General features: G+C 33.3%; 1 protein-coding gene and 1 pseudogene across 3 annotated transcripts; both read right to left on the bottom strand.

Moving 5' to 3' along the window:
- Window positions 1-2810: 2810 nt before the first annotated feature.
- LOC148266201 (S-adenosyl-methionine 4-1-methyl-2-pyrrolidinyl-3-oxobutanic acid methyltransferase-like) lies at window positions 2811-10250 on the bottom strand (annotated as a pseudogene).
- Window positions 10251-15695: 5445 nt separating this feature from the next.
- Window positions 15696-24160, bottom strand: LOC110820811 (benzoate carboxyl methyltransferase-like). 3 transcript variants are annotated; one of them, XM_088217360.1, is made up of 4 exons: window positions 23999-24159; window positions 23443-23880; window positions 18735-18995; window positions 15696-16094 (listed from the first exon to the last, which is right to left on the bottom strand). In XM_088217360.1, the coding sequence occupies exons 1-4, from the start codon at window positions 24146-24148 to the stop codon at window positions 16068-16070; spliced, it is 876 nt and encodes a 291-aa protein (XP_088073486.1). In that variant the 5' UTR covers window positions 24149-24159; the 3' UTR covers window positions 15696-16067. The 3 variants fall into 3 exon arrangements, with proteins under 3 accessions (XP_088073486.1, XP_088073485.1, XP_088073487.1); XM_088217359.1 differs by lacking the exon at window positions 15696-16094 and adding an exon at window positions 17900-18414 and having other exon boundaries at window positions 23999-24160; XM_088217361.1 differs by lacking the exon at window positions 15696-16094 and having other exon boundaries at window positions 18755-18885; window positions 18965-18995; window positions 23999-24155.
- Window positions 24161-24886: the final 726 nt, after the last annotated feature.

Genomic DNA, 24886 nt, shown 5'->3' with positions numbered 1-24886 from the left:
TTACACTCATACCGAACGGGGTATGGAGGTGGTTGTATATTTGGTGCCCATTATCAAATGGTATATGGGGACAGCTAGTTGATTAATAAAATAGATACTTGGTCCATGTGTAGTAGGAATTCCTACGAACCCCTAGCGACGTCGATAAGTAAGTAAAGAGGTAAAATTAATTACTGTTGGCATCTTAGGAAGGGTGATGTGTATTACTATTATGTTTCTCTTCTTCATAAATGGTATTTAAAAACTTAAAGGTGAATAAGTAATAAATGTTTTCAAGTTAAATTAATTTATTTTTAAAAAATTTGTAAAGCATTGTTGGTTATTTTACGATTTCTACCAACCTTTAATTTTTTTGTATCGGTAGTAAATGGTTGATATTCTTACTAAGCTAGTGTAGCTCACCCCTTTATTATAGCCAATTCAGATAAGGACGATTAAGATCCAGATCTTGAACAACAAGAGGGTTAGTAAAAGGTTGCCTCCTATTTTTTTTCCAATTGTGCAACGGAGGTCGAGCACATAGGTTTAGTTTACACATTTATTTCTTTTATGTTAATTTTCTTCAAGGGGCATTCCCGTAGCCCTATTGGGCATTTCAATTAAACTGTGTAAGGAATATAAATCCTAAATTCTTAATTGCTTCCGCAAATTTATAAATTTTAATATTATTATTCAGTATGAATGTTTAAACCTTTACAATTGGTATTAGAGCTGCGTTCTTCAAAGCCATTCCTTGCACATAAGGTTAGAATATTCCAGTACCTAAATCTCAACCCTTAGTTGTGAAATGTAGGTACAAGGACATGAGGAGAGGAAGACCCTCGCTAAATAGAACAGCCCGAGAGGGATCGCTTTGAGAGAATATCGATCAGCTCTTCGAGATACTGGAGAGACTCATCTCCGCCTAGCAAGCCAGGGAGGAGAGGAGGGAGTTATCTGATCCACCTCTACCATTGCCACAGTAAGAGCCATCTCCATACCGAGAGGATCCAACGTCACCATAGTACAACCCTACTCCACCACCGTATCATCCGGTACCGCTACAATAAATCTGGTGCCCCCACTATACAAGCAGGTGCCGCCATAAGGCCACCTGGTCCCTTCCCAGCATAATCCATTTCCCATTCAATAGGACCCGGCTCTACCCGTGATGGACCCATGTTATATTGAGAGGTACAAAAGACTTAATCCATCTACTTTTATGGGGGCATCCACTTTTAAAGAAGTTGAATACTGGTTAGCAGAAACAGAGAAGGCCTTCGCAACTCTTGGAGTAGTTCCTGAACAAAAGTCATTCTTGCCATTTACATATTCGTGGGTGAGGCAGGGTGTTGGTGGCAACTGAAGCAGGCCACACTACCCACTTCAGTCACCTGGGAACAGTTCCTAACAGCCTTTAATGTTGAGTACCTTTCAGAACACCTCCTATATCTGCAAGGGATGGAGTTTGCACACCTGATCGAGAAGGATTTATCAGTATCAAAGTATGCTCAGAAATTCCTAAAGTTAGGCTGATACTCTCCTAAGAGAATGACGGACGAAGGCAAAAAGGTAAGAAAATTTGAGTGGGGTCTCCATCTTGAAATTAGATAGTAATTATATGTGTTCGAGCTTAATACCTACTCAGCAATTTTGGCAAATTCACAATTGATAGAATTATAACTTTTTTTATCTAAATCTTTAAACTTTTTACGAGTTAAAAAATTCATACTTATACGAGTCATATTTTGAAGATTTTGATGTAAGATAAACTATTTTTTTGTAGTCTCTTCATAGTTTATTTGATAAATACTTCAAAAGTTTATTTTATATTTTTTTCGGTTAATAAAATTGACAGTTATTTGATAAAAAACACTGAGATAATTATTAGACTAAAATTCATTGATTAATCATATGTATTATTTATATTATACTAAACAGTTGTAAAAGTTATATGATTAAAGTAATAATAAGATCGATATAATAATGAGATGAAAATACATAGATTGTGTTGCTTTCTAGATAAATATAGTAGAATTGAATATCCTAATTTCATTGAATGAGAGTTTAGATATGAGATTCAATGGTGTTGGTTGGAGCTATTTTGTTAATCAATTTATGAAAAAGGTATTCGTTATAGGGGAAGTCAACTTCAACAATTAATTTTTTGATGTCATGTTCTCAAACCAACCGTACTCTTTAAGTTCAAGTTATCTAAACTTAAAGGACTAAAAGTTTGTTATCTCAAAAGATTAATTTTGATGGAACGACATTCAAATCTATTAATGTTAGTACATTGTAAATATGTAATTGTTACTTCTTTACAAAATAATAATAATAATCATACCTTATCATTTTAACTTGCACATAACACATGCTCAAAATATAAAATATAAATAACAATTCAGTGCAAATAGAAACTATAGTATTTTACCAAGTTAATTCTATATCCAGTTCAAATTTAAAATTTTTATAATTTTTTCATTGAGTAGAAAAATAAACTTATGGTTATAGAGTCAAGTTACAAGTAAAATTTATTCAATTGGGCATCAAATATTAAAGTATAACTAACTTGTACATATTAAATTATAAGATTTAGAAATAAAATAAAAATATCATAAGTTTAAATCAAATGCAATGTTACTATTTTAATCACATCTTATTCAGCGATTAAAAACTCAAACTCATAATAACCTTACAACTAATTAAGAACTAATATTTCTTCATGATCTCTACCTTTTTGGTCACTAAAACAAAGAATGCTGACATGCTTAGCATTGTGAAAGTGAAGATGTTCAGCAATATGGTTTGAGTAGGTTTTGAATAACTTGTCAATTATGATGAATAAGCATGGATTCTAATATGGTTCTCATGTAACTGCTAACAATTTGTCCACTTTGATTTTCATTTAATACAAAATTTTCTTCTCCTATCTTTATTGCTTCTTTGAGGTCCCAATTCACTTCAAGGGTTTCCAACTTGTCGAGATCGAATGAACCTTCTTTCTCAATTATCTCTCTTACTTCTTCCTCGTATGGAGTGTAAGAAGGTATGTTGAAGGAGTCCATAACATTTTCTTCCATAAATCCCTAATCGATGAATTCATATATTTATTTATTAAGTAGTTTAATAATACACTTACTGTAACACCCACTAATTTTTTAATTTTTATTATTATTATTTTGATTTTTTTAATTTATTTTATTTAGTTTATTTTATAATTTTTGAATTTTAATTGATTTATTTAATTTAATTTAATTAAATTAAATAAAAATAAAATAATAATAATAATAAAATTGGGTAAAAATTTTATTTGGATTTAATTGAAATTGATTTTGGGAAAAAGGGGTGAAAATTAGGATTCTGGGGGTATTTTTGAAAAGAAAATCGGAAATCAGGGGTCAAAAAGTAATTTAGAAAAATTATGCCCCGTTAGCGTCACGTCAGCAGCCACGTCAACGGCCCAGTCAGCAGCCCTGGCCAACCAGGACCTGCCGCGTGGCAAGACCACGTCGATCCGGGAACGGGCCACGTGGGCGATCCGCGTGCGCGCGATCGGACGGCCTAGATGCGTCCCCGCACGCACGGACGGCCCAGATCAAGCGTGCGCACGGACGGCCCAGATGCACGCGCATGGACGGCCCAGATTTAATCAAGTACGAACGGCCCATATTTAATCAAGATGGATGGCTGTGATTAAAAGGCAAGAGGGTATAAATAAAAGCCCCACACCTGACCACAAAAACCCTAGCCGCCTGCCCTCGCCAGAAAAGACGAACCAGACGTCGAAGGAGCCGGCTGCCGCCACCCGCCGCCGCACCGGGGAGTTTTTCGACTGCCGATCGAGGTAAATTTCATACCCCAGCTCGTTTTTCAATGCTGAGTTCCCCGGTGGCCAAATCGGAGCCAAACTCCTGGCCCAACAGCCGAAAAACACGGCCGAAACCCAGTGGCGCCGCAGCACCCCTCCTCGGTTTTTGCCTCCGATGAGGCCCTTTCCGGCCTCCGTTTGATACAATTTTTATATCACTGTGATCAGCATTCTTTTCTCTACAGGTTGATCAGAGCCAAATCCCCATAACATGAACCACACCGGAGAGCCGCTGCACCCGAGAGCACCGCCGCCAGTAAGCTGCGGTTTTTCGTAATTTTTTGGCCCCCTGAGGGCCCTAGGGTTGTTTTATCGCAGGGACCGATTCAAGTGTAGCTGAATTCAGCTGAAAACGGCCAACCTAAGGCGAATCGCCGCCTCAAGCGGCGGCGCCGTCGCTGGAGCACGCCGGAGCCGCCGTGCCGGAATTACGATATTGGCCGAAAGGGGCCCTGGGTCTAATTTGGGATTTTTTGGGACACGTGCAGGTACCAGTAGTGCATTTCAGTTCTCCGAAAAAAAATCAGGAAAAATTAGAGACAGGCTGTAGGCGCACTGTAGAGCAGTATTCAGACCCCGAAAACAAGTAAGGATTCCTCATCCTATTTCCTATCACGGTATTAAAGTTCAATAAATGATAAAACAGTATTTCGTGAATCAATAGATGTATGAAATTGTTTAAGGTTGCTAATGGAGCCCGAGTCTGGTGTATTTGTCAGTCAATTGTTGTTTGTTCTATTTTACAGTTTTAAATGCAGTATGATGTCTGATGTTTTCATTTCATAGTTTCATGTGCAAATATCATTGTTTTATTGATTATGGGTTGAATGACTGAGAATCCGATGTTGTGTGTTGTCTTATTTGGTATAAATTACTGTTTTGCTGGTTTGTGTGTGATTTGATGATGCTGACTGAGGAAAAAGGGAATAAAAGGTAATGTAAATTGATAATTGTATAATGTGGTCAGCCTGACTAGATATCCTGGGAGATGGTGGACGGACCGGGTCCCTAGGGAACCCTACCGGGATTGTGGTCTCTCATACCGGACGTGGTATGGAGACCTTATGTGTTTTGGCGCCCATACCGGACGAGGTATGGGGACGACCCGTTTCACCCTCATACCGGACGGGGTATTGAGGTTCATAGTTTTGGCGCTCATACCGGACGGGGTATGGGGACGGCCCTGGAATCAGGATATAAATGTTAAGGGTTCACGGGTAGCGGGACCCCTATGGATCCCCATGGATACTAGTAGGCTGGTAAATAGAAAAAAATATGTTGTGTAACGATTGAAATGCAAAAGGACGTGATAAGTATTATGTTATACAGTTCATATGATTTCATGATGATGATAATGTTATTGCTTTCGTATGTTATTTTATGAACTTCACCGAGGTAAATGGATAGTAAAGGATTTTATTATTGATAAAAGAATTTGTTGTAAATTATGCTCCATTGGTCTTTTTGTGTTTTCTACCCACCTTTACCTCCGTGACGGTGAGATAGTATGATATCTTTATTGGGCTGGTGTAGCTCATTCCTTATTTAATCATTTCAGATCAGGAAGACATTGTTCCCGAGCCCGTTCCGCAGGAAGACGGCGAAGGGGACGCCTGAAGACTTCGTAGTTATATTTATGGCTTTTATTTTCGAGTTTCTCTTTTAGTTAGTTTGTTCTTTTATACTTTGAGCACGTTTTCGGTTTTGGTGTAAGGGATGTTAATCAAAGTTTTTATTACGCTTCCGCATTTGATCTTTTTAATACACATATTTTATTTTAAAATTCCGAGGCCGTTACACTTACAATGTATTTTTTAATTTCTTATAATATAATATATGACAAATTCTGTATACTGAAATCAGGCACAAAAGAGAAGATGACATAGATATAGATATGTATATATTTAATATTAACTGTGGTTATTGGTGTGGGTTATTATGATAAGAACAACTTTATATAGATATAATTAAATAAGGTAATATATTTATTTAAAAATATAAATATGTAAAATTATATATATCTTATTAATAATAACATTAAATTACCTGGGCAACTAAATCCATGAGCGATGTTGCAAGGAGGACCACACAGGAAAAAGATTCTCAAGAGGCCGGGGATGTGGAATGCTTCTCCCAACTAAGCTAAGAAGCATACAACCTCCTACTTTCATTTCTTTACACCGAAGCCTTAGAAACCTTGAGAAATCCTTTTCAAATTGCTCTTTGTATGCTTTATATACCTTTGGAGAACTTGATTTTTCCTATGTATATGTTCCCTTTTATTTTTCTCTCCAATACCATCTGGAACCTATATATACATATATACATATAAACATGTAAATATATGAATACAAACATCTCTATAAGTATAATAATTTCTTAATAAATTAATAATGTATATTGGTATCTGTGCTTAATAAGCCTCTGACCTCTTGAAAGATATAAGGATGTACAACATTTATATCTTTTGAACATTAGTCATCTAGCCTTAGTACTACATTAAACAATTGAATTGAACTGAGAATCTAGATAGTTTTAATTATATTAAAATTTAAATTCACACAAAATTTACTAGGTGTTTTTATGATTCACGATTTTAATCTAGTGGAGTTATGTGAGGTAGCATTTGAGAATATAAATAATTGATTAAGTCATTTTTATAAACTTAATCTTCTATTAATAACTAAATACTCTAATTATTGTGATATAATTATATAATAATTATTTCTGTTTGTAATAATACAAAAAAAAAAGTAATGAAGAACATAGAAAGGAGTTAAAGGGCATATGAAGAAAAAAAAGTATAATTACATTATTATTTTTTGAAATAAAAGATTCTCGTTTTTTTTTTAAAGGATCAAATCACTTATTAGATAAAGTTAGACATAAATGAAGTTGATAATCATTGTTTAGATGAATGGTTATTACATTTATTTTTTTATGAAAATTATTGAGTTTAAGTCAAATTTTGATTATGTATTTTTATTTGAAAGTTATATTTTATTACATTATCATCGGTATATATGTCCGATTTAAAAAGATAAATGTATGAATTTTGAGATATATATACATATACATTTATCTAAAAAGATAAATGTATACGTGAAATTAATAATTACTTGCCTTAGAGAGCCAATGAAGGCTACTAGATGAGTGTACAAAATCAAGACTTCCCCTGGGGAATAGTCTGCCATAGAAGGAACCAGCCACAACCAACACAAAATAGCAAAGTTTATGGAAAGGTCCAGAACTTAAAAAGAAATAAAGTCACGAATTAAATGCGGAAGCAAAATAATAGAGTTTAGGGTTTATATTTCTTATACAATAATTTAGAATGCTCAATATGATTACAGGAATATTCCTTCTAAAAGAACAAACAAAAATCAAAGAAATAAACAAAAGACAATATGCTGAATATTCTAGGACGACCTTCACTAGCTTTTTAAGGGAGTCCGGGTAGTGACCTATTCACAACTCTCCTGTTGATCGAGATCTAAGTTTTGGTTATCTTGATCTGAAATAGTTAATGAAAGAGTGAGTTACACTAGATCACACTACTTACCAATACATAAATTAGAGGTTGGTAAAAATTATAAAAATAATCAATAAAACTCTTGATTTAAGTAAATTTATATATTATAAAGAAAAATTTTATTCCATATATTTACCATTGCAAGATTTTCAAAATCAACTTATAGAGACAATAACTCAAATAATACTTCAATTTCATTTTCGAGTTAGCAATAACAATCATTTTTCCTTTTTTATTTACCAACTGGTATTTCTGGGGGCCCATATGGATTTCTCACTACATGTGAACCAATATTCAATATTTTTAACTAACTAGCCAGCCGTCCCTATATTCCGTCTTATATGAGTGCCAAAAATCTCATCCATCAATACCTCGTTCGGTATGAGGGTAAATCGGGTTGTCCACATACCTCATCCGATATGAGCATCAAAATACCAATATTCAATATTTTTAACTAACCAGTCATCCCCATATCCCATCTAGTATGAGACAACATTCACGGTAGGGTTTTTTATGTATCCAGCCCGTCCACCATCTCCCTATATATCCAGTAAGGCTACCATTCATTAATTCACATGACCAAACAATTTTTCGTTTGCATATTAATTACCAATTTCACAAATCAACCATAAATCACGCAAGACAAGAAATATATACATCAAGGAAGCACAATTGAATCATCTAACCATTCTAGTATATCATCGTGTATTTAAATCTATAAATTCAACAATCAGTTAAACATGACAACAAATAAAAGACTAATTGGTTTCCAGCTCCATTGGTAACCTGTAATTATTCTAAAAAAATTTCAAATTATATAAAATATCATATTACTGATTATTAAGCTTCAATTCCATAACAAATAATAAGGTGAGAGATTCTTACCCGAATCGGTGTGCGAAACACTAAACTTTTTACTACGCCTACTAACGGTTATCAGGTTTTCTAAATTTTTATGCGGAGATTAAAACGCGCTTCACGTACCTAAAAATACTCAAAAAAAAAACCTAAAATTGGTGTTATTTTGCCAGTTTTGGAATTCTAGTACGGCAGCACCACTGTGCTTCAACGATGGCACCACCGTCTGCGATGGCAGTTTGCCTCGGTCTAGTCGTTTTTGGTCAATTTTGGCCGATTTCGGCCTGTTTTGTACCCATTTTTGCGAGAAAATATGTTAGGGGGCCTTGGTTGGCCGTAAAAAGTCAAAAAATAAAAACTTACTGGCGGTGGGATTTCCTGGTGCAGTGGTCGTGCTGACTCACTTTCGCGGCTGGGTGTTTTTCTTCTGCCAACTTGTAGAAAATAGAACGATGAACACAATAGTAAAAAAATCGCACAAAACGGGAAACAGGAAGGGGCTCATCGGAGGAGGTTTCGAGTTTTGCCCACTTTGGCACCGCCGGGCTTTGCCCGCGGTTTCTGGCTCACCCGCTATTCTTTTTGCTCTAATTTGGCCATGGGGTGTTTGGAATCAAATTTCGAGCAGATAGGAGAATTTTTACTTTTTTTAGCAGTCGGAGGTGGCTCCGGCACGGCAGCAGTCGGCTTCCTTCTCCAACGACTAGTTCTTCTTCTCCGGCAGGAGGCTGGCGGATAAGGTTTCAGTTCGGTATGATGCGAGATATTTATACCCATCTAGCATTAATTTGGACCATTCATCGCGTTTGATCATGACTGTCCAATCGCGTTTAAAAAGAAAATAAATCTAGACCGTTCATTGTAATTTGATCTCAACCGTACGATCGCATTTAAAGAGAAAACGAATTTGAACCGTTCATTGTGTTTAATCACGACCGTCTGATCGTACTTGAGGAGGGAACGGATCCAGACCATCCACGTGCGTGGGAATGCTTCCGAACCGTTCGATCGTAGGGCACACGAATTGCCAACGTGGCCTCCCGCGTGGCACCGAGTCAGCATGCCTTGCCATGCGGCCTTGCCACACGCGCGCTCTGGTTTGTCGAGGCTGCTGACTATACAGTTCTACATGGCACAATTTTTTTAATTGCATTTGGACCCCTAGTTTCTGATTTTTCTTTCAAAAACACCATCCGAACCCAAATTTTCACATCTTTTCTCAAATTTTCAATTTCATCTTCAACCTATTTTTGCCCTAATTTCACATTAAATAAAATTTTATTAATTTTAGGATTAGATTTTTATATATTTTTTAAATTTTAAAATTAATCTCGGGCCAAATTCCGAGCCCGAGTATTACAGCTTATTTTTAGGATGTTGATCATAAAATTCAGGAACTTCTTTCAAAATGTTGTTGAAATCATTGGTAGGAAGGTCGTTTAAAAAGACTTGGATATCAGGATCATGATGATCGTGATGATCACGGTCATCCTGGTACTGGTTGTCGATGCTCTCGTCATTGATGGTGTTAATAATCTCTAATATCACCTGCAGAGTATTGGGTCCTGATGAGCAACCCAAGTCTGCAACTCTGAAACAAGTCAGTCAACTGCCATTAACATTGCTACTTCTACTCCTCATGGACCTCATCATGTTTTTTATGGTTTCTACTAGAAAATGGTTTGGATTTTGATATCACTATTCTCTGAAATATTAAAACCACAAAAGTTATAAAATATTATTAGACATACATGCATATGTATACATGCATATGTATATGTATATATGAATTAGACGATGAAAAGAAAGAAAGAGACTTGGAAAAGAGAATTGTTGGTGTAACTCTTTTTCCCATTTCCCGGAGGATTCATACAGAGAACACTTGCAACATCCATCATCAATAATTTGACTTGAATCCTCAGTGCCCTCTTCTCTCTGTCTTTATACACACAAATAACTTTTGTATGTACAGAAAAAGTACTAGACAAGATATAAGAAGATACCAGTACAACCTGGACATGAACATAAGGTTAAAAAATGTCCCACAACCAAAAATAAAAAATGATATGACAAAAATTGATAGCAGGACAAACTAATAATTATATTCTATGCTTCATTTCAATGGAACCTCAAAGTAGCTCTACTTTATTAGAATTATTTTTCATTCATACTTAAGGTTTGTGCTGATTTTTAAATCTTTTATATTAGAAATCTAATATCATTATGCATGAAGATAATTAATATGATTGTTGTGATAAAATATGTTTTTGTAACCACATTCTCCATAGGGTCATCTTTCTCTTTCTTCTCCAAGCCTAGGTTATGAAAGAAGGAGAAAAAGGAACTAGTTATTAAGGTCCTCTTATCTCTTTCCCTCTCCATAGTGCCCTCTTATCTATTTCTATTTCTATAACAATTCGAACCTCAATGTCGGTGGGTATCGACATTTGCACAATATTTTTAACCATTAAAATCGATAAATATTAAATATACAATTGAACTATACTTTAATACATATATCTTGTTATAAAAAAATTATTTATTTATAAATAATTGAGGCATCTAAATTAATTTATAAATCTAAAATAGAAACAAATATTCACTATTTTCTATCGATCTTGAACTTGTTTCTCATCTCCTCTAACCTAGATGGGGCCTGAATTAGGGTGAACTTCACAATCTCAGTAAGAAAAAAGTTTTATAACGAAAACTTACGTACACACATTTACACAATATTTAAAATATGATAATAATTATAATTAAGAAAATATCAAATAAAATATCACAATCAAAATACACAACAAAACAAATCATCACACAAAACATATTTTAATCTTCACTCTTCTAATCTAACTTTTGTTCTCATTGTAAATCACACTTTTATTTTCTCAATTCACACCTAATAGTCTCAATTCTCTCTTCTGAAACATATTCTCAATTCCATTCTTTTCCTTATTACTTTTACATACGCCTTACATATATAGTTTGCACACACATACACATGGATTTACATTTTTCTCAAAACGAAATGGATTTGCTCACACACACAAATCTCTCCACTCGGATTCAATTCGGATTTCTTACTCACACATATCACTCCATTCGGAATCATAATTTCACATTAGTTAGTTCCTTAAAGCTTATTTAGATTACCATCGTGTGATACCTGTTATATCGCTATTGATGAAAGGCCAAAAGGATTTCCTTATCGCATCGGATTCAATGAATATAATTATTAGTACATAATATTTTCTTTCATAATAATTTAATTTTTAATTTTTTCTCTTTTTTAAATATTCAATTTTTATATAATTTTTAACCAAAAATGCTAAAATAATTAAATTGTATGTTGGCACTGTAAAAAATAACTAAAAATAATTTTAACTAATTAATTAAACTAATAAAATAATAACAATAATTAATTTATTAATTTAAGTAATTAGTTATTGCTTTTTAATTTTAATTTTTTATTGTTATTAGTTTAATTAAAAATAAATTACAATTAAGTGCTAGATTTTAAAAATTTATTCTAAAATTTAACTTCATAAGAATGTGATGAGTCCTGGTGTGGGTGTAAGACGGTGGTGGGTTTTTTTGGAGTACAATTCACAATCGATTAACATTATTATTAATTGGTCCTCTTTAATCTTTAAAATTTTATGGGCGTACGGCTATGAATGTAAATTGATTTCAAATTTTCAAACATTTAATGCATTAATTAATTTTATTAATTAAGTCTTGCTTAAATGTTTTAAATCCCTAAAAACATATATAATATATTTAATGTAAAGGCTCAAAAACTTAAAAAAAATGAATTTGTATTTTTAAATGCAGAAACAAATAATAATGTTATAATTACATTTCTTATATGGTAAATTTGAATACTCAATAGGATTACAGAAATGTTCATTATACAGCGGTTCGTAAAAACGAATAAATAAATGAGTAAAAACAAGTAAATGAATGCTCTAGGGAGTTAACCTCCCTAGTACTTAATAGGGTCCAAAAGGTAATTTATTCACTACCCTTCTGCTGATAAGGATCTTTATCTTATTCTTCTTGATCTAAAATTATTAATAGAAGAATGAGTTACACTACTCCAGTAAAAATATCACACTAATCACTGATATGGGAAACCGAAGGTTGATAAAAATCATAAAACAACTAATAAAACCCTTTATTTAAATAAATTCATTTAATATAAATAAAATCATTTATTCTATATTTGCCGTTGCGAGTTTTTCAAAATCAACTTATGAGGACGAATAATCAGATATTATGATTTCATGTACAAGTGAACAATATTAAAAATTCTCTTTTTAACCTATTTACTAGAACCCCTGGAGGTCCATAAAGATATTTTCTTATTCGTGAACCCAATTTCTAGATTTTTCAGTTAACCCGGTCATTCTCATATCTCGTCTAGTAATGGACGTCAAACACACCATCATCTCGATATCTCATTCAGTATGAGGGTGAACCATGTCTCCCAAACCCTTTCAGTATGGGACTTCATGGCCCCGTCTGGCTGAGATAATATCCACAGTAGTATTTTCTATGTACTAGGTCCGTCCACCCTTTAGTGCTACGACATTGAAGTAACCAATGCTATACTCCTAGAAAAAGCTCTAACGACCTTCAACAAAAGAGTACCTGTACCCAAAACAGACATAGGTGGATAGGTAGAGAATACCTAGGGGCGCGAGACAACTCTCTCTAAGGAACTCGGCAAAATAGTCCCATAACTTTGGGAGAAAGGGTGCCTCCTCACAAAGGGGGTCGTAGTGACCAAGCCCGGGCGACTGTTTACCAAAAACACAGGTCTCCGCAAAATCGTAAGACCATGTATGGGGGCTTACGCCTGTCCAGTGCCGGAAGGTTAAGGAAGTCGGTGACCTGATGACAGGGGAGCCGGCAACTGAAGCCCCAGTGAACGACAGTCGTAACTATAACGGTCAAGGTACCCAGTAAGCCTTTCACACATATATCTATATCATCAATCAATCGTCAATTTCATGCCAACATTTCATATTCACAAATCAACAGTAGGTTATGCAAATATGCGATATTACATTAAGAACATAATTGAGATTTTTTATTTCAGAACAAACCAACACGGGAATGTACAGTGAGTTAAACCAAACAACTAGGAAAATAATTCAAAATCATCAATTAAATACGCACAATATAATAGTAAGTAATTCAAGCAGTATAAGAAAATACATAGTGAATCATGACAAATATGAACTAACCGATGTCGACTCCACTAGTGACCAGTAAAAATTCTTTAGGTTTTTCTAATTTTTTCACAATACAAGATATTCGATTATTAACCTTCAATTTACCCTAACAGGGAATAAGGTGAGGGATTCTTACCCGAATCGGTATTTCAAAATGTTGTACTAGCTGCTATGCCTCTTGATGGTCATCGGATTTCCTGAATTTTCCTTGCATAAATCAAAATACCCGTCACATACCTAAACATATCCCAAAAGGCCAAAATCGGTGTCAAAAAATTTTAGGATTCCGGCACAGCGGCACCACCCGCTCCGCTGCCCACGGTGGAGGTTTGCCTCGGCCTGACCGGTTTTGGCCTGTTTTACACGTATATCTATGAAAAAATATGTTAGGAAGTCTCGGTTGACTGAAAAAATTAAAAAATTGAGACCTAACAGTGCGGAGGTCTCTGGGTGTGGCGGCTCTGCTGGTTCTCCTTCACGGCTAGGGTTCTTCTCTAGCTAACTTACACCAAAAAAAGATGATGAACATGTTGGTCTAAGAATCGCGTGAAACGAAAAATAGAAAGGGGCTCATCGGAGATGGTTTTGAGTTTTGGCCGCGGCGGCTCCGCTGAGCTTTGCTCGTGATTTTTTGCTCATCTGCCATTTCTTTTACTCTGATATGGCCACGGGAGGCTTGGAATTGAATTCTAAGCGGGAAGTTAAAACTTTTACCTTTTTTAACAATCAGCGGGTGGCTCTAGTGCTGCAGCGGCAGTGGTCAGCCTCCTTCTTCGGCATGTGGTTCTTCTCCAGTGAGGGTTGGTGAGGCTAGGGTTAGGGTTCCCTAGAACATGATGCTTAAATACCCTCCCCGTGTCGATCTAGACCGTTCGTTCGGGAACACTTGACCCTCTCTCGTCCGTTGGATCTATTTTATTTGGAGAATGAATCTGGACTTCATGATCATATTGAATCTAATTGTTCGATCGCGTCTAAAGAAGGAATATGTATGAACCGCTCACGCGTGGAGGATGAGACATGGACTGTCGAATCGTCAGGCACGCGGATCGCTTGTGTGGTCTCCCGCATGGTGCTAATGTTAGCAGGGTTGCCACGTGGCGTGCTCTGGTTCGCCGATGCTGCTGACCGGGCTGTCCTACGTGGCCAAACTTTTTCTTTTTACGATATAACCCATTTTTCTCAAATCTTCTTTAAAAAATACCCCCGGATTCAAATTTTCACCTATTTTCTCTAAAATTATTTTCAATTTCGTTCTTAATTCATTTTTTCTCAAAAATTTAATAAAATTAAAATTAAAATAAAATAAATTAATTATTTATAAATTTTTATAAATGAAAAATTTATTCCATACAGATTTTCGGGTTCAGGTATTATATTTAAATCTTGTTTGGCCTAGTTTTTTTTGTTGTGACGTATATTTTAAAAGTATTTTTATAACTAAAAAAAAATAAAATGCAAAATATTTTTTACAATAAGTAAAACTAAAATTTTTTTTAATAGGCTTAAAATTAAAAGTTATATTATCTAGTTTTTAGAAAATGATTTTAGTCTTTTTTTAAAATTTATATTTAAAATTTTAAAAATCAGTTTTATCAAATACACAATTTTTACTTTCTAAAATTACAACATTTTCTATATATATTTTTATTAAATATCAAATAACTTTTGAATAAAAATATTTTTAGTCAACAATTGTTTTAGTAGTACATTTAAGACTTACATCATAACTTTAATACTCGTTTAACCAAAATATATAAATATATATGTCAATAAATAATATGATAAATCATTTATGATCTAATAGATATATTACTAAATAACTCTATCAAAACTAGTTGATATGACACTAACATGTTAACATGACAAAAGCTTAACCCTATAATACTCAATTATTTAACTTGCATTAATAAAATCATGAATTCTCGACTTTTGGTCAAGTCTTAGTGGAGTGTCACAATACACACTGTTTAACTCTCATTTTAAAATCACAAATTTCATATAGTAATATCGGAATATTATAACTTTTTATTATTTAATGAACTAAGTTTATCGTTTATTCAAAATAATTTAAAACTAAAACACACTAGATTCCACAAATACGTAAAATAAAAATAACATCCATCATAAAATATCTAAATTTATAAAAAATATAATAATTTATAAGTGTAGAGAGTAGATGAAGTAATAATTCTATTTCTTGAAGCGAAATTCATTTAAGTATAAAATACATGTATATTGCATGATAATATTTTGAAAATGAATCACATTTTCTACAACCTGAAATATGAAAAATAAATTTTAGATATGAGATGTAACACCCCGCCCTAAAAATGGGGCATTACCACCACCTATCATCCCATTTCCAAAAACATCCTTCATTATGCAACAAATTGCTATCATTAAATTCCTCAAAAGTAATCATCACCTCTTTTCAATTAAACACCTAGAGGGCACATGGTTAATCTGCATAATTCGATGTTACAACAACTATAATCTAAATATTGATAAACTGTATACACTCATATATATCAAGCGATCATCCTATATTAACGTTCGTCTCTTCCTTAAGTGTGGGGCTCCATCGCTATGCATTCTGATTTTGACTTCTAATCTAACACATCCAAAAACAACAGTAATGAGCATCAATAGGCCCAGTAAGAAAAATGTAGAATTTAAGACTAACATTATGAAAGCTAAGAAACTCCCCACCCTAACACTCTTAAGTTAGACCCTCACTACATCCCACGCCCATAGCCACGGGTCTTGAAGGCCTACATACACACTCACAATTCACCTATGTCCACTACTCAACCAGTATCAGAACAAATCAGTCTTTACAGACCACACACCCATACCTTCCCACTCTTCCAGCCTGGGGGAGGCCACTCACACACACCACTCAGTCAGTTATCCATTAACAACCCTAGGGCAACGGCATGTGAAGACCACACATACACATCCCAGCCCATAACACTAGTAATGCCCGGCCTAGAAAAGCAACATACACACACTCCAACCAACCAGTTATCCATGTCCAAACTTGGGACAACGACCTGTAAAGACCACACATACATGCCCCAGTCCACACCAACACCGGCAATGCCCGACCTAGAGAGGCCACACACACACTTAGTCCACCTCTATCTCAACTATAACCAACAGCCTGTACAGGCCACACATACACACGAAGTATCGTACAACATAGCTTTCCTCTAACAACTCTCGTCCAATGAAGGCCCTTCGCAATCCATCACCCAACCTACCACCACAGCCATAGAGGTCACACACACTCACACACCAGATCATAAAAATTCATATACTCGATCCCCACAATACTCAACTAGTATCTACCACACGTGCACACACCAAATGCTATACTGAACCGCTCACTCACACTGTCACACTCGGCCTGTGAAGGCCACACACACACACCGACCGCGTCACGACCCTTCATTGCTCCATAATACTTAACTCGCCTCTTCTACTCGGATCCTATGAACTTGCCCTAGCCTACACAACTTCCACTCATCTTATACCCTCACCCGACCGATTCCACTCTAGCCACACCAATCCTTCTCATAATAGGGATCACTCCATCCACACTCAACTTAATAACTTCATCCGCACCTCTCCTTCCTCATCCTGATCACCTCATTCAATCGATTCTAAGAAAAGAGGAAAAATATAGAGTTGATCTTATTTTACCATACTGAGTTAGAAGCCCTAAATTTCCTTACCTCTTGCCTCTATTTTCTCTCCCTCAGCCGTAACTAACTCAACTCCTCCTATCCTTCGAATTTTCCCTAGGATTTTACTCTCCTTCGTCGTCTCCTTCACTTCTCCTCTGTATCTCCCTCTGTCGCTCTCCTTCTCCTCTTTCTCTTTTTTTTCCTCTCTCTCTCTTTTTCTCTCTCCCTTATTCACCTATAGTAAATTATTACATGAGATTCAACACTATTGGTTGGGGTTACTATTTTAGTTTATCTATGAGGCTACTATGTTAGTTGATCTAAGCATTTGCCCTAGGAAAATCATCTATAACAATTAACTACTTGATGTTGTGCTCCCAAGCGAAACGTACTTCTAAGTTCAAGTTGCTAAACTTAATAGACTAAAAATCTATTATCCTAAATGGTTAAATTTTAAGGAACTACATCCAAGTATACTAATATTAATACATTGTTAACATGTAATTGTTACTTTTTTCTAAATAATTCAAATTTCAATTTTATAAAATAAAATAACAATTCAATGCAAGTAGAATAGAAATTTAAAAAAATACTTTATAATACCAAACCAATCCTATGTCCACCTCAAATTTGATACTCATGGTTATAGAATAAAGTTATGAGTGAAATTTATTAAATTGCACATTCAAATATGTAAACTATAATTAATGTATGCATATTAAATAAATAAGATTTAGAAATTAAACAAACTTACAATAAGTTTGAATCAAATACAACATTTCTATTATAAATACATCTTATTTTAATAATTAAAAATTTGAATTCATAATAACTCTATAACTAATTAAAATACTAATATTTCTCTATAATATCTACTTTTTTTGTCATTGAAACAAGAATGTTGACATGCTGGGGGTCGTGAAAACAAAGATGTTGAGCAATATGATTTGAGTAGATTTTGAATAAACTGTCAATTATGGTTTCTCCAAAATGATGAACAAGCATGGATTCTATTATGGCTCTTACGAAATCACTAACAATTTTCCCATCTTGATTCTCATTCATCACAATATTTTCTTCCCCTATCTCTACAGCTTCCCTGAGGTCCCAGTTCACTTCAAAAGTTTCTAACTTATGGAGATTGAATGAACCTTCTTCCTCAACTATCTCTCTTATTTCTTCTTTGAGTGGAGTGTAACAAGGTATGTTGAAGGAGTTCAGAGCATCTTCTTTCACAAGTCCCTAATTAATGAATTTATATATTTATTTGTTAAATTATTTACTGGCACAAGTATTTTTTCATTTGTTGAAATATTGACAAAGCTATGCTAAAACCAAGCATAAAAAGAACAAAAAACAAATATATGTATATATATATGTATATGTATATGTACATATCTAATAATTAATTGTTCATCCATGAGGTAGATTATTGTGATGATAATAGCTTTATATATATATAATTAAATATGATTAATATATTTATTTAAAAATATATATATGTAAAATTATATATATCTTTTAATAATAAAAATTAGAAGTTGATAATAAAAATAAATTACCTTGGCAACCAAATCCATGAGAGATATTGCAAGGAGATCCCACAAGAGAAAAAAGTATTTAGAGGTCGAGGGATGTGGAATGCTTCTGCCAACTAAGATAAGAAACATACAGCCTCCTGCCTTCATTTCTTCACACCGTAGCCTTAAAAACCTGGAGAAATCCATCTTAAATTGCTTCTTGTATGCATTGTATACCTTTGGAGGACTTGATTTTCCTATGTATACATTACCTTTGTTTTCCTCTCCAATACCATCTGGAACCTATATATACGTATGTACATATATGTTAGATAGGTACCGTAGTGTATTATTTATTTTGGGTAAAATTAAATGGAAAAATTACTGTTGATATTTATTTAATATGCATGCAGATTTGAGGGTGTGAATTCTTGTATTATTATCTGTCAGAGGACAGTAATGACATGGGTGAAAAATTTATTATGCAGGCTTAAAATATTAAAGGTTTAAAGGATTATAAAATTAAGAGCTTCAATTTTAAATGGGGGTTGAACTAAAAAGTTTATGGATGCTTATTGGATTTCTTTATGAATCTGAAGATATTATTCTGTATGACTATATGCATGATCCTATATGTATAATTGTGTGTAGAAGTGTGATAGTGTGACTGCATTTAAATATTAAAATGGAGGAAGGAGTTAAACTAGTGGGAATGACATTGTAATTGTCGGAGGAGAGTAGGAAAACACTAGCAGATGCAATACCTGTAGAGTCTTCATTGGCACTGGAACAGTCTGATATGCCGAACCTAGGGTGTGGTGTGTGAGTGGCCTTCTACTTAGGCAAAGGGGTGAAACCTCGAACGGTTGTGTCGAATTGGCCCTACTATTTGGGTCGAGGGGTGAAACCCTTACTGGTTGTGTTTAATTGGCCCAGTTGCTTGGGTCGAGGGGTGAAACCCCAAACGGTTGGGTTGGGTTGGCCTGGCTACTTGGGTTAAGGGGTGAAACCCCAAACGGTCGTGTTGGGTTGGCCCTGCTGCTTGGGTCAAGGGGTGAAATCCCGAACAGTTGTGTTGGGTTAGCCCTGCTACTTGGATCAAGGATTGAAGCCTTGAATGTTTACGTTGAGTTGGCTCTGCTGCTTGGGCCGAGGGGTGAAACCCGAATAGAATTGTATGTTAAGCTCATTGTTCCAACAAAACATTCTGAATTGGGGGGGGGGGGGGGGGGTTGCCGCTCAAGGTAAATTGTACAAGTGATTTTTTTTTTGTTTTAACTAGAAAATAGGAGTATGATTGAGAACCAAAAGAGCACGAAATAGTAAATGAAATGGGTATGGAAAAAAATACATAAAAGAAAAAGAAATTATGGCACAAAGCAAAATATTGTAATGAAAGGAAATTGAGGATTAAGTGTACAAATTTCTATTCGTATGGTTTGAATGTTCAAATTTTTCTTACTAACCATGTGTGGCTCATTATTTGATTATTACAAAACATGTTGAACAAAAACAAAATCAAGATGTACAGGAGAAAGGTCACAATACTTAATATGTGCAGCGGTGTTCATACCTACAATGAAGTTTACATTCATAAAACATCTAAAAAATTATTACTTACGGGAAAGGATTGTTATTAGAATGATATGAGGATGTAGTACATTGCTGAGCTGTATAAACTCATGTACAAGTTAAGCCTTTCATTTTTGAGCCATTCTCATGTATAATTGTCCAACAGAGAATTGAGAATAGAAGAAGGGTGTGATAGATTAAAAATACCCCCGAGTTAATTTTTTATATTTGATATATTTAATTTAGCATTTATATGTGTTTAGAAATATATAATAAAGTTAAGAATATAGTTTATAGTCAAACGAAAAAAGGATGAATGATATATAATAAGCATGAAGAGGCATGAAAAAAGATGAAAACCTTTTAAATGAAGTGGTATAATAAAAAGTTGTAACTTTTAGATAAAATGACATAACAGAAAGTGGCAACTTTTAGATGAAGTGACATGTGACAAATAGAAACTTTTAGATAAAATGATATTATATAAAGTGACAACTTTTAGATGAAGTGTCATGTAAAAAGTGGTAATATTTTAGATGAAATTACCTGTGAAAATACCTTTTAGATAAAACGAAATGTGAAAAGTGATAACTTTTTTAATGAAATGATATGATAAAAGGTGGCGACTTTTAGATAAAATGGTATGACCAAATGGTGACAACCTTTCTCTCGTGGCTCCCCACTCCTATAAATAGGGGATGGGAGAAGGTAGAAAGAGATATTCCGGATGAGAAAAAAATAATGAAAAGTATAAAGGTGAAGAAAGAATATGGAGCACGAAGTATGTATTTTTTTTGAGTATTTTGAGATTTTAGATAAAAATATTAGAAAAATTCTGTTAAATTTATGAGAGTAGAGAAAAATAAAAAAAATAGAAAGAAAGCTCACGATCAAAAAAATGTTATAAACAATTAGAAATGTAATATTTTTCTTAAGTTTTGAAGTTTGGTTTCTTTTTGGTAGTTTGGATTAGTTTTTTAGTATTGTCTTAGATATTTTTGAGTGAAAAAATTGATCAAAAACTATCCCGAAACTCTACTGAATTTTTGATAGAAAAATGTCATAAATAAAGTCAGAACTCTGCCGGAATTAAGATTACAATTATTAAGGATCTAAGGTAAGTGGATATTATAGATTCATAGTCTACGTAGTTTTGATATATTTTACGTATTTTCAGTATAAAAATGTGCAAGTGTTTAATTTGTCTTCCGTATATGATAGATTAAAACTACCCCCAAGTTAATTTCTTCTGTGTGATATATTTAATTTACTATTTATATGTGTTTAGAAATATATAATAAAGTTAAAGACATAATTTATAATTAAACGAAAAAAGGATAGATAAAGATAAATGAGCTAAAATAAGCATGAAGAGGCATGAAAAAAATAAGAACCTTTTAAATGAAATAATATAATGAAAAGTAGTAACTTTTAGATAAAATGGTATAACAGAAAATGACAACTGAAAAATGACATGTGAAAAGTGATAATTTTAGATGTAGTGATATCACATGAAGTAACAACTTTTAGATAAAATGTCATGTGAAAAGTGGTAATTTTTTGATGAAGTAGCATGTGAAAAGACCTTTTAGATAAAACAACATATAAAAAATGGTAACTTTTTATATGAAATTACATGATGAAAAGTGACAACTTTTAGATAAAATGGTATTATAGAATAGTGGCAACCTTTCTCTCGTGGCTCTCTACTTCTATAAATAGGGGATGAGAGAATGTAGGAAGAAATATTCCAAATGAGAGAAAAATAATGAGAAGTATAGAGGTGAAGGAAGAAGAATGAGTACAAAGTGTGTGATTTTTTAGAATATTTTGATGTTTTAGATAAAAACTTTGGGAAAATTTTACTAAATTTGTGATAGCAGAGAAAAAGGAAGAGAAGAGGAAGAGTGCTCACGATCAAAAGGAGGTTATAAACCATTAGAAATGTAAGTCTTTTCTTAAGTTTTGAAGTTCGATTTCTCGTTAGTTGTTTGGATTAGTTTTTGAGTATTGTGTTGAATATTTTTAAGTCAAGAAAGTGACTAAAATCATCCTGAAACTCTACTGGATTTTTGAGAGAAAAATATCATAAATAAAGTCAAAACTTTGCCGAAATTAAGATTACGACTGTTAAGAACCTAAGGTAAATGGATATTATGGATTTATAGCCTATGTAGTTTTGAAGTATTTTACGTATTTTTAATATAAAAATGTGCAAGTATTTAATTTGTCTTCGTATTTGTTAAAGTTTTACTTCAATATAAGTGTTATTTCGCTTTGTATTTTCGAAATGTAATTTTGATATGTGTGCATCACTCATTATGAAACAAAGTTATTCTAAAAGCACGTGCATTATGTTAGGCTTAAATGTGGTTGTACATAACCATCTCATATTCGGGTGTATTAGCAAAATAATAAGTGTGTACCCATACATAATTGTTCTATATTTGGGTGTATGAGAAAACAGTCTGATCTGTGTGCCCTAACCATTCCGTATTCGGGAGATAACAGTGTTTGAAAGTATTCATATATGTCGTTCCATATTCGCCTATATGGAAAACCAGTGATAAGTATATGTGCCTACGCATAATGTATGGTAACTGATTGATCTTTCATAACAGTGAGAAGTATATAACGAAGTAATTGTGAATCTATTTTCTAATTTTTGCATTCATCTTATGATTCATATTTATTTTAGAAAGATTATATGATACATATTTTGTTGTATGTATAGAAACTATATATTGCATGTATTATGTTGTGATTTCATAATATCATTTATTGGGATATTTTAATTCACCCTCTTATCACTCTTTAGATACCGAAAATATCGATGCAGAGTGAGCGGTGATACGGAGAAAGTTTTTGAAGCTAAACTATGATATTAATATTATTATTTCGTACTTTTATTTGGTAATGTAAGTAAAGAAATTTAGAATCTTATATATATATATAGATATTTTATATGTAAGGGATGCAACGTTTCTACAACTATACTATGATTAATAAAATTAAGTTATTTTACTTAACTCGAGTTCATATAATTTAAATAAATATACTATGGTCATTACCCTATAAAACGGGATACGATCCCTAATAAAGGGCACCGAGCCTTTCACTATAAATGTATGATATATATGTGTATGTTTATATATATGTGAAAGTAATAAAAACTTGCCTTGGAGAGCCACTGAAGACTGGTAGAAGAATGTACAAAATCAAGACTCTCCTTGGGAAACAGTCTGCCATAGAAAGAACCAGCCACAGTCGATACAAAACACCGAAGCTTATTTTTATCATGTTGATTATAAAATGCGGGAACTTCTTTCAAAATGCTGTTGAAATCATTGGTAGGAAGGTCGTTTAGGAAGACTTGGATTTCAGGATCATGATGATCGCCATCATCTTGGTGCTGGTCGCAGTTGATCTCGTCACTAATGGTGTTAATAATCTCTGAGATCACCTGCAATGTATTGGGTCCCGACGAGCAACCCAAGTCTGCAACTCTAAAACAAGCCGGCCAACTGCCATTAACACTGCTCTTACTCCTCATCGGCCTTACCATATTGCTTATGGTTTCTACTAGAAATGGCTTGGATTTTGATATGATTATTCTCTGAAATATTAAACCCACAGAAGTATGAAATGTTATTACATAGACATGCATATATATATATATATATATGTATGTATATGTACATATTAATTAGATGATGAAAAAAAAAGAAAGAGACTTGGAGAAGAGAATTATTGGCGTAGCTCTTCTTCCCATCTCCCAGAGGATTCATACAGAGAACACTTGCAACATCCATCTTCAATAATTTGATTTGAATCTTCAGAGCTCTCTTCTCTCTGTCTTTATACACACAAATATATTTTTGCATATATAGATAGCAGTACAAACTGGACATGAAGAAAAGGATAAGAAATGTCCCACAACCAAACATAAAAAATGAGAAAGACAAAAGATGGTGGCTGCACAAACCAACAAACACTTACCACTTTTTGAAAGTTAAAAGAGAATTCCAAGAAACAGAATTTTAATTATGAGATTTTAATAATTACAAATACAAATTTAATATTATATCACTAATTATTTAAATGTCAAAAGTTCAAAATTATGTTTGAATATATCATTTCTTGTAAATCATTTGTCCATAAATATTATTTACCAGTTGCACATATAAATAAATAAATATATATATATATGTATGTATACATATGAGGTCTAAAGTTGTTTGAAAATATTATTTCTTATTTGTCGTTTGGATTTGCATTAAATGTAGAAAATTCAATACCAAACAAGATGAACATAATTGTTTAGTCCATAATATTTTTTTTTTGTCAATTTAATTTTTAATTTTATTTATTTATTTGAAGTACTCAATTTTTTTCTAATTTTTTGTCAAAAATATTTTAAAATGATTAGATTATATTTGTGTGCTGTAAAAATATTTAAGAAATAATTTTAATTAATTAATTAAATTAGTAAAATAATATTTTTATTATTTTAAATTTATTAATTTAATTAATATAATTATTTTGAAAATAATTCAAACATAATTTAATAATTTATTATGAAATTGAACTTTATATAAAAATTCTATTATAAGAATGTGATT

The sequence above is a fragment of the Carica papaya genome, chromosome 4 (assembly GCF_054855325.1).
Source record: "Carica papaya isolate Zhongbai chromosome 4, ASM5485532v1, whole genome shotgun sequence".
Taxonomy (NCBI): domain Eukaryota; kingdom Viridiplantae; phylum Streptophyta; class Magnoliopsida; order Brassicales; family Caricaceae; genus Carica; species Carica papaya.
Note: the sequence above shows the minus strand (reverse complement) of the source record. Positions and strands in the feature narration are given on the sequence as shown.

Bases quoted from the DNA above. Each gene is read 5' to 3' on its own strand.
- LOC110820811 (XM_088217359.1), bottom strand. From the start codon at position 24,148: ATGCAAAAATATATTTGTGTGTATAAAGACAGAGAGAAGAGAGCTCTG. The intron at 18,996-23,442 runs GCAAGTTTTTAT...ACGTATATATAG, and splicing joins GTCTTCAGTGGCTCTCCAAG to GTTCCAGATGGTATTGGAGA. The intron at 18,415-18,734 runs GTAATTTATTTT...TTCATTAATTAG, and splicing joins TCATGGATTTGGTTGCCAAG to GGACTTGTGAAAGAAGATGC.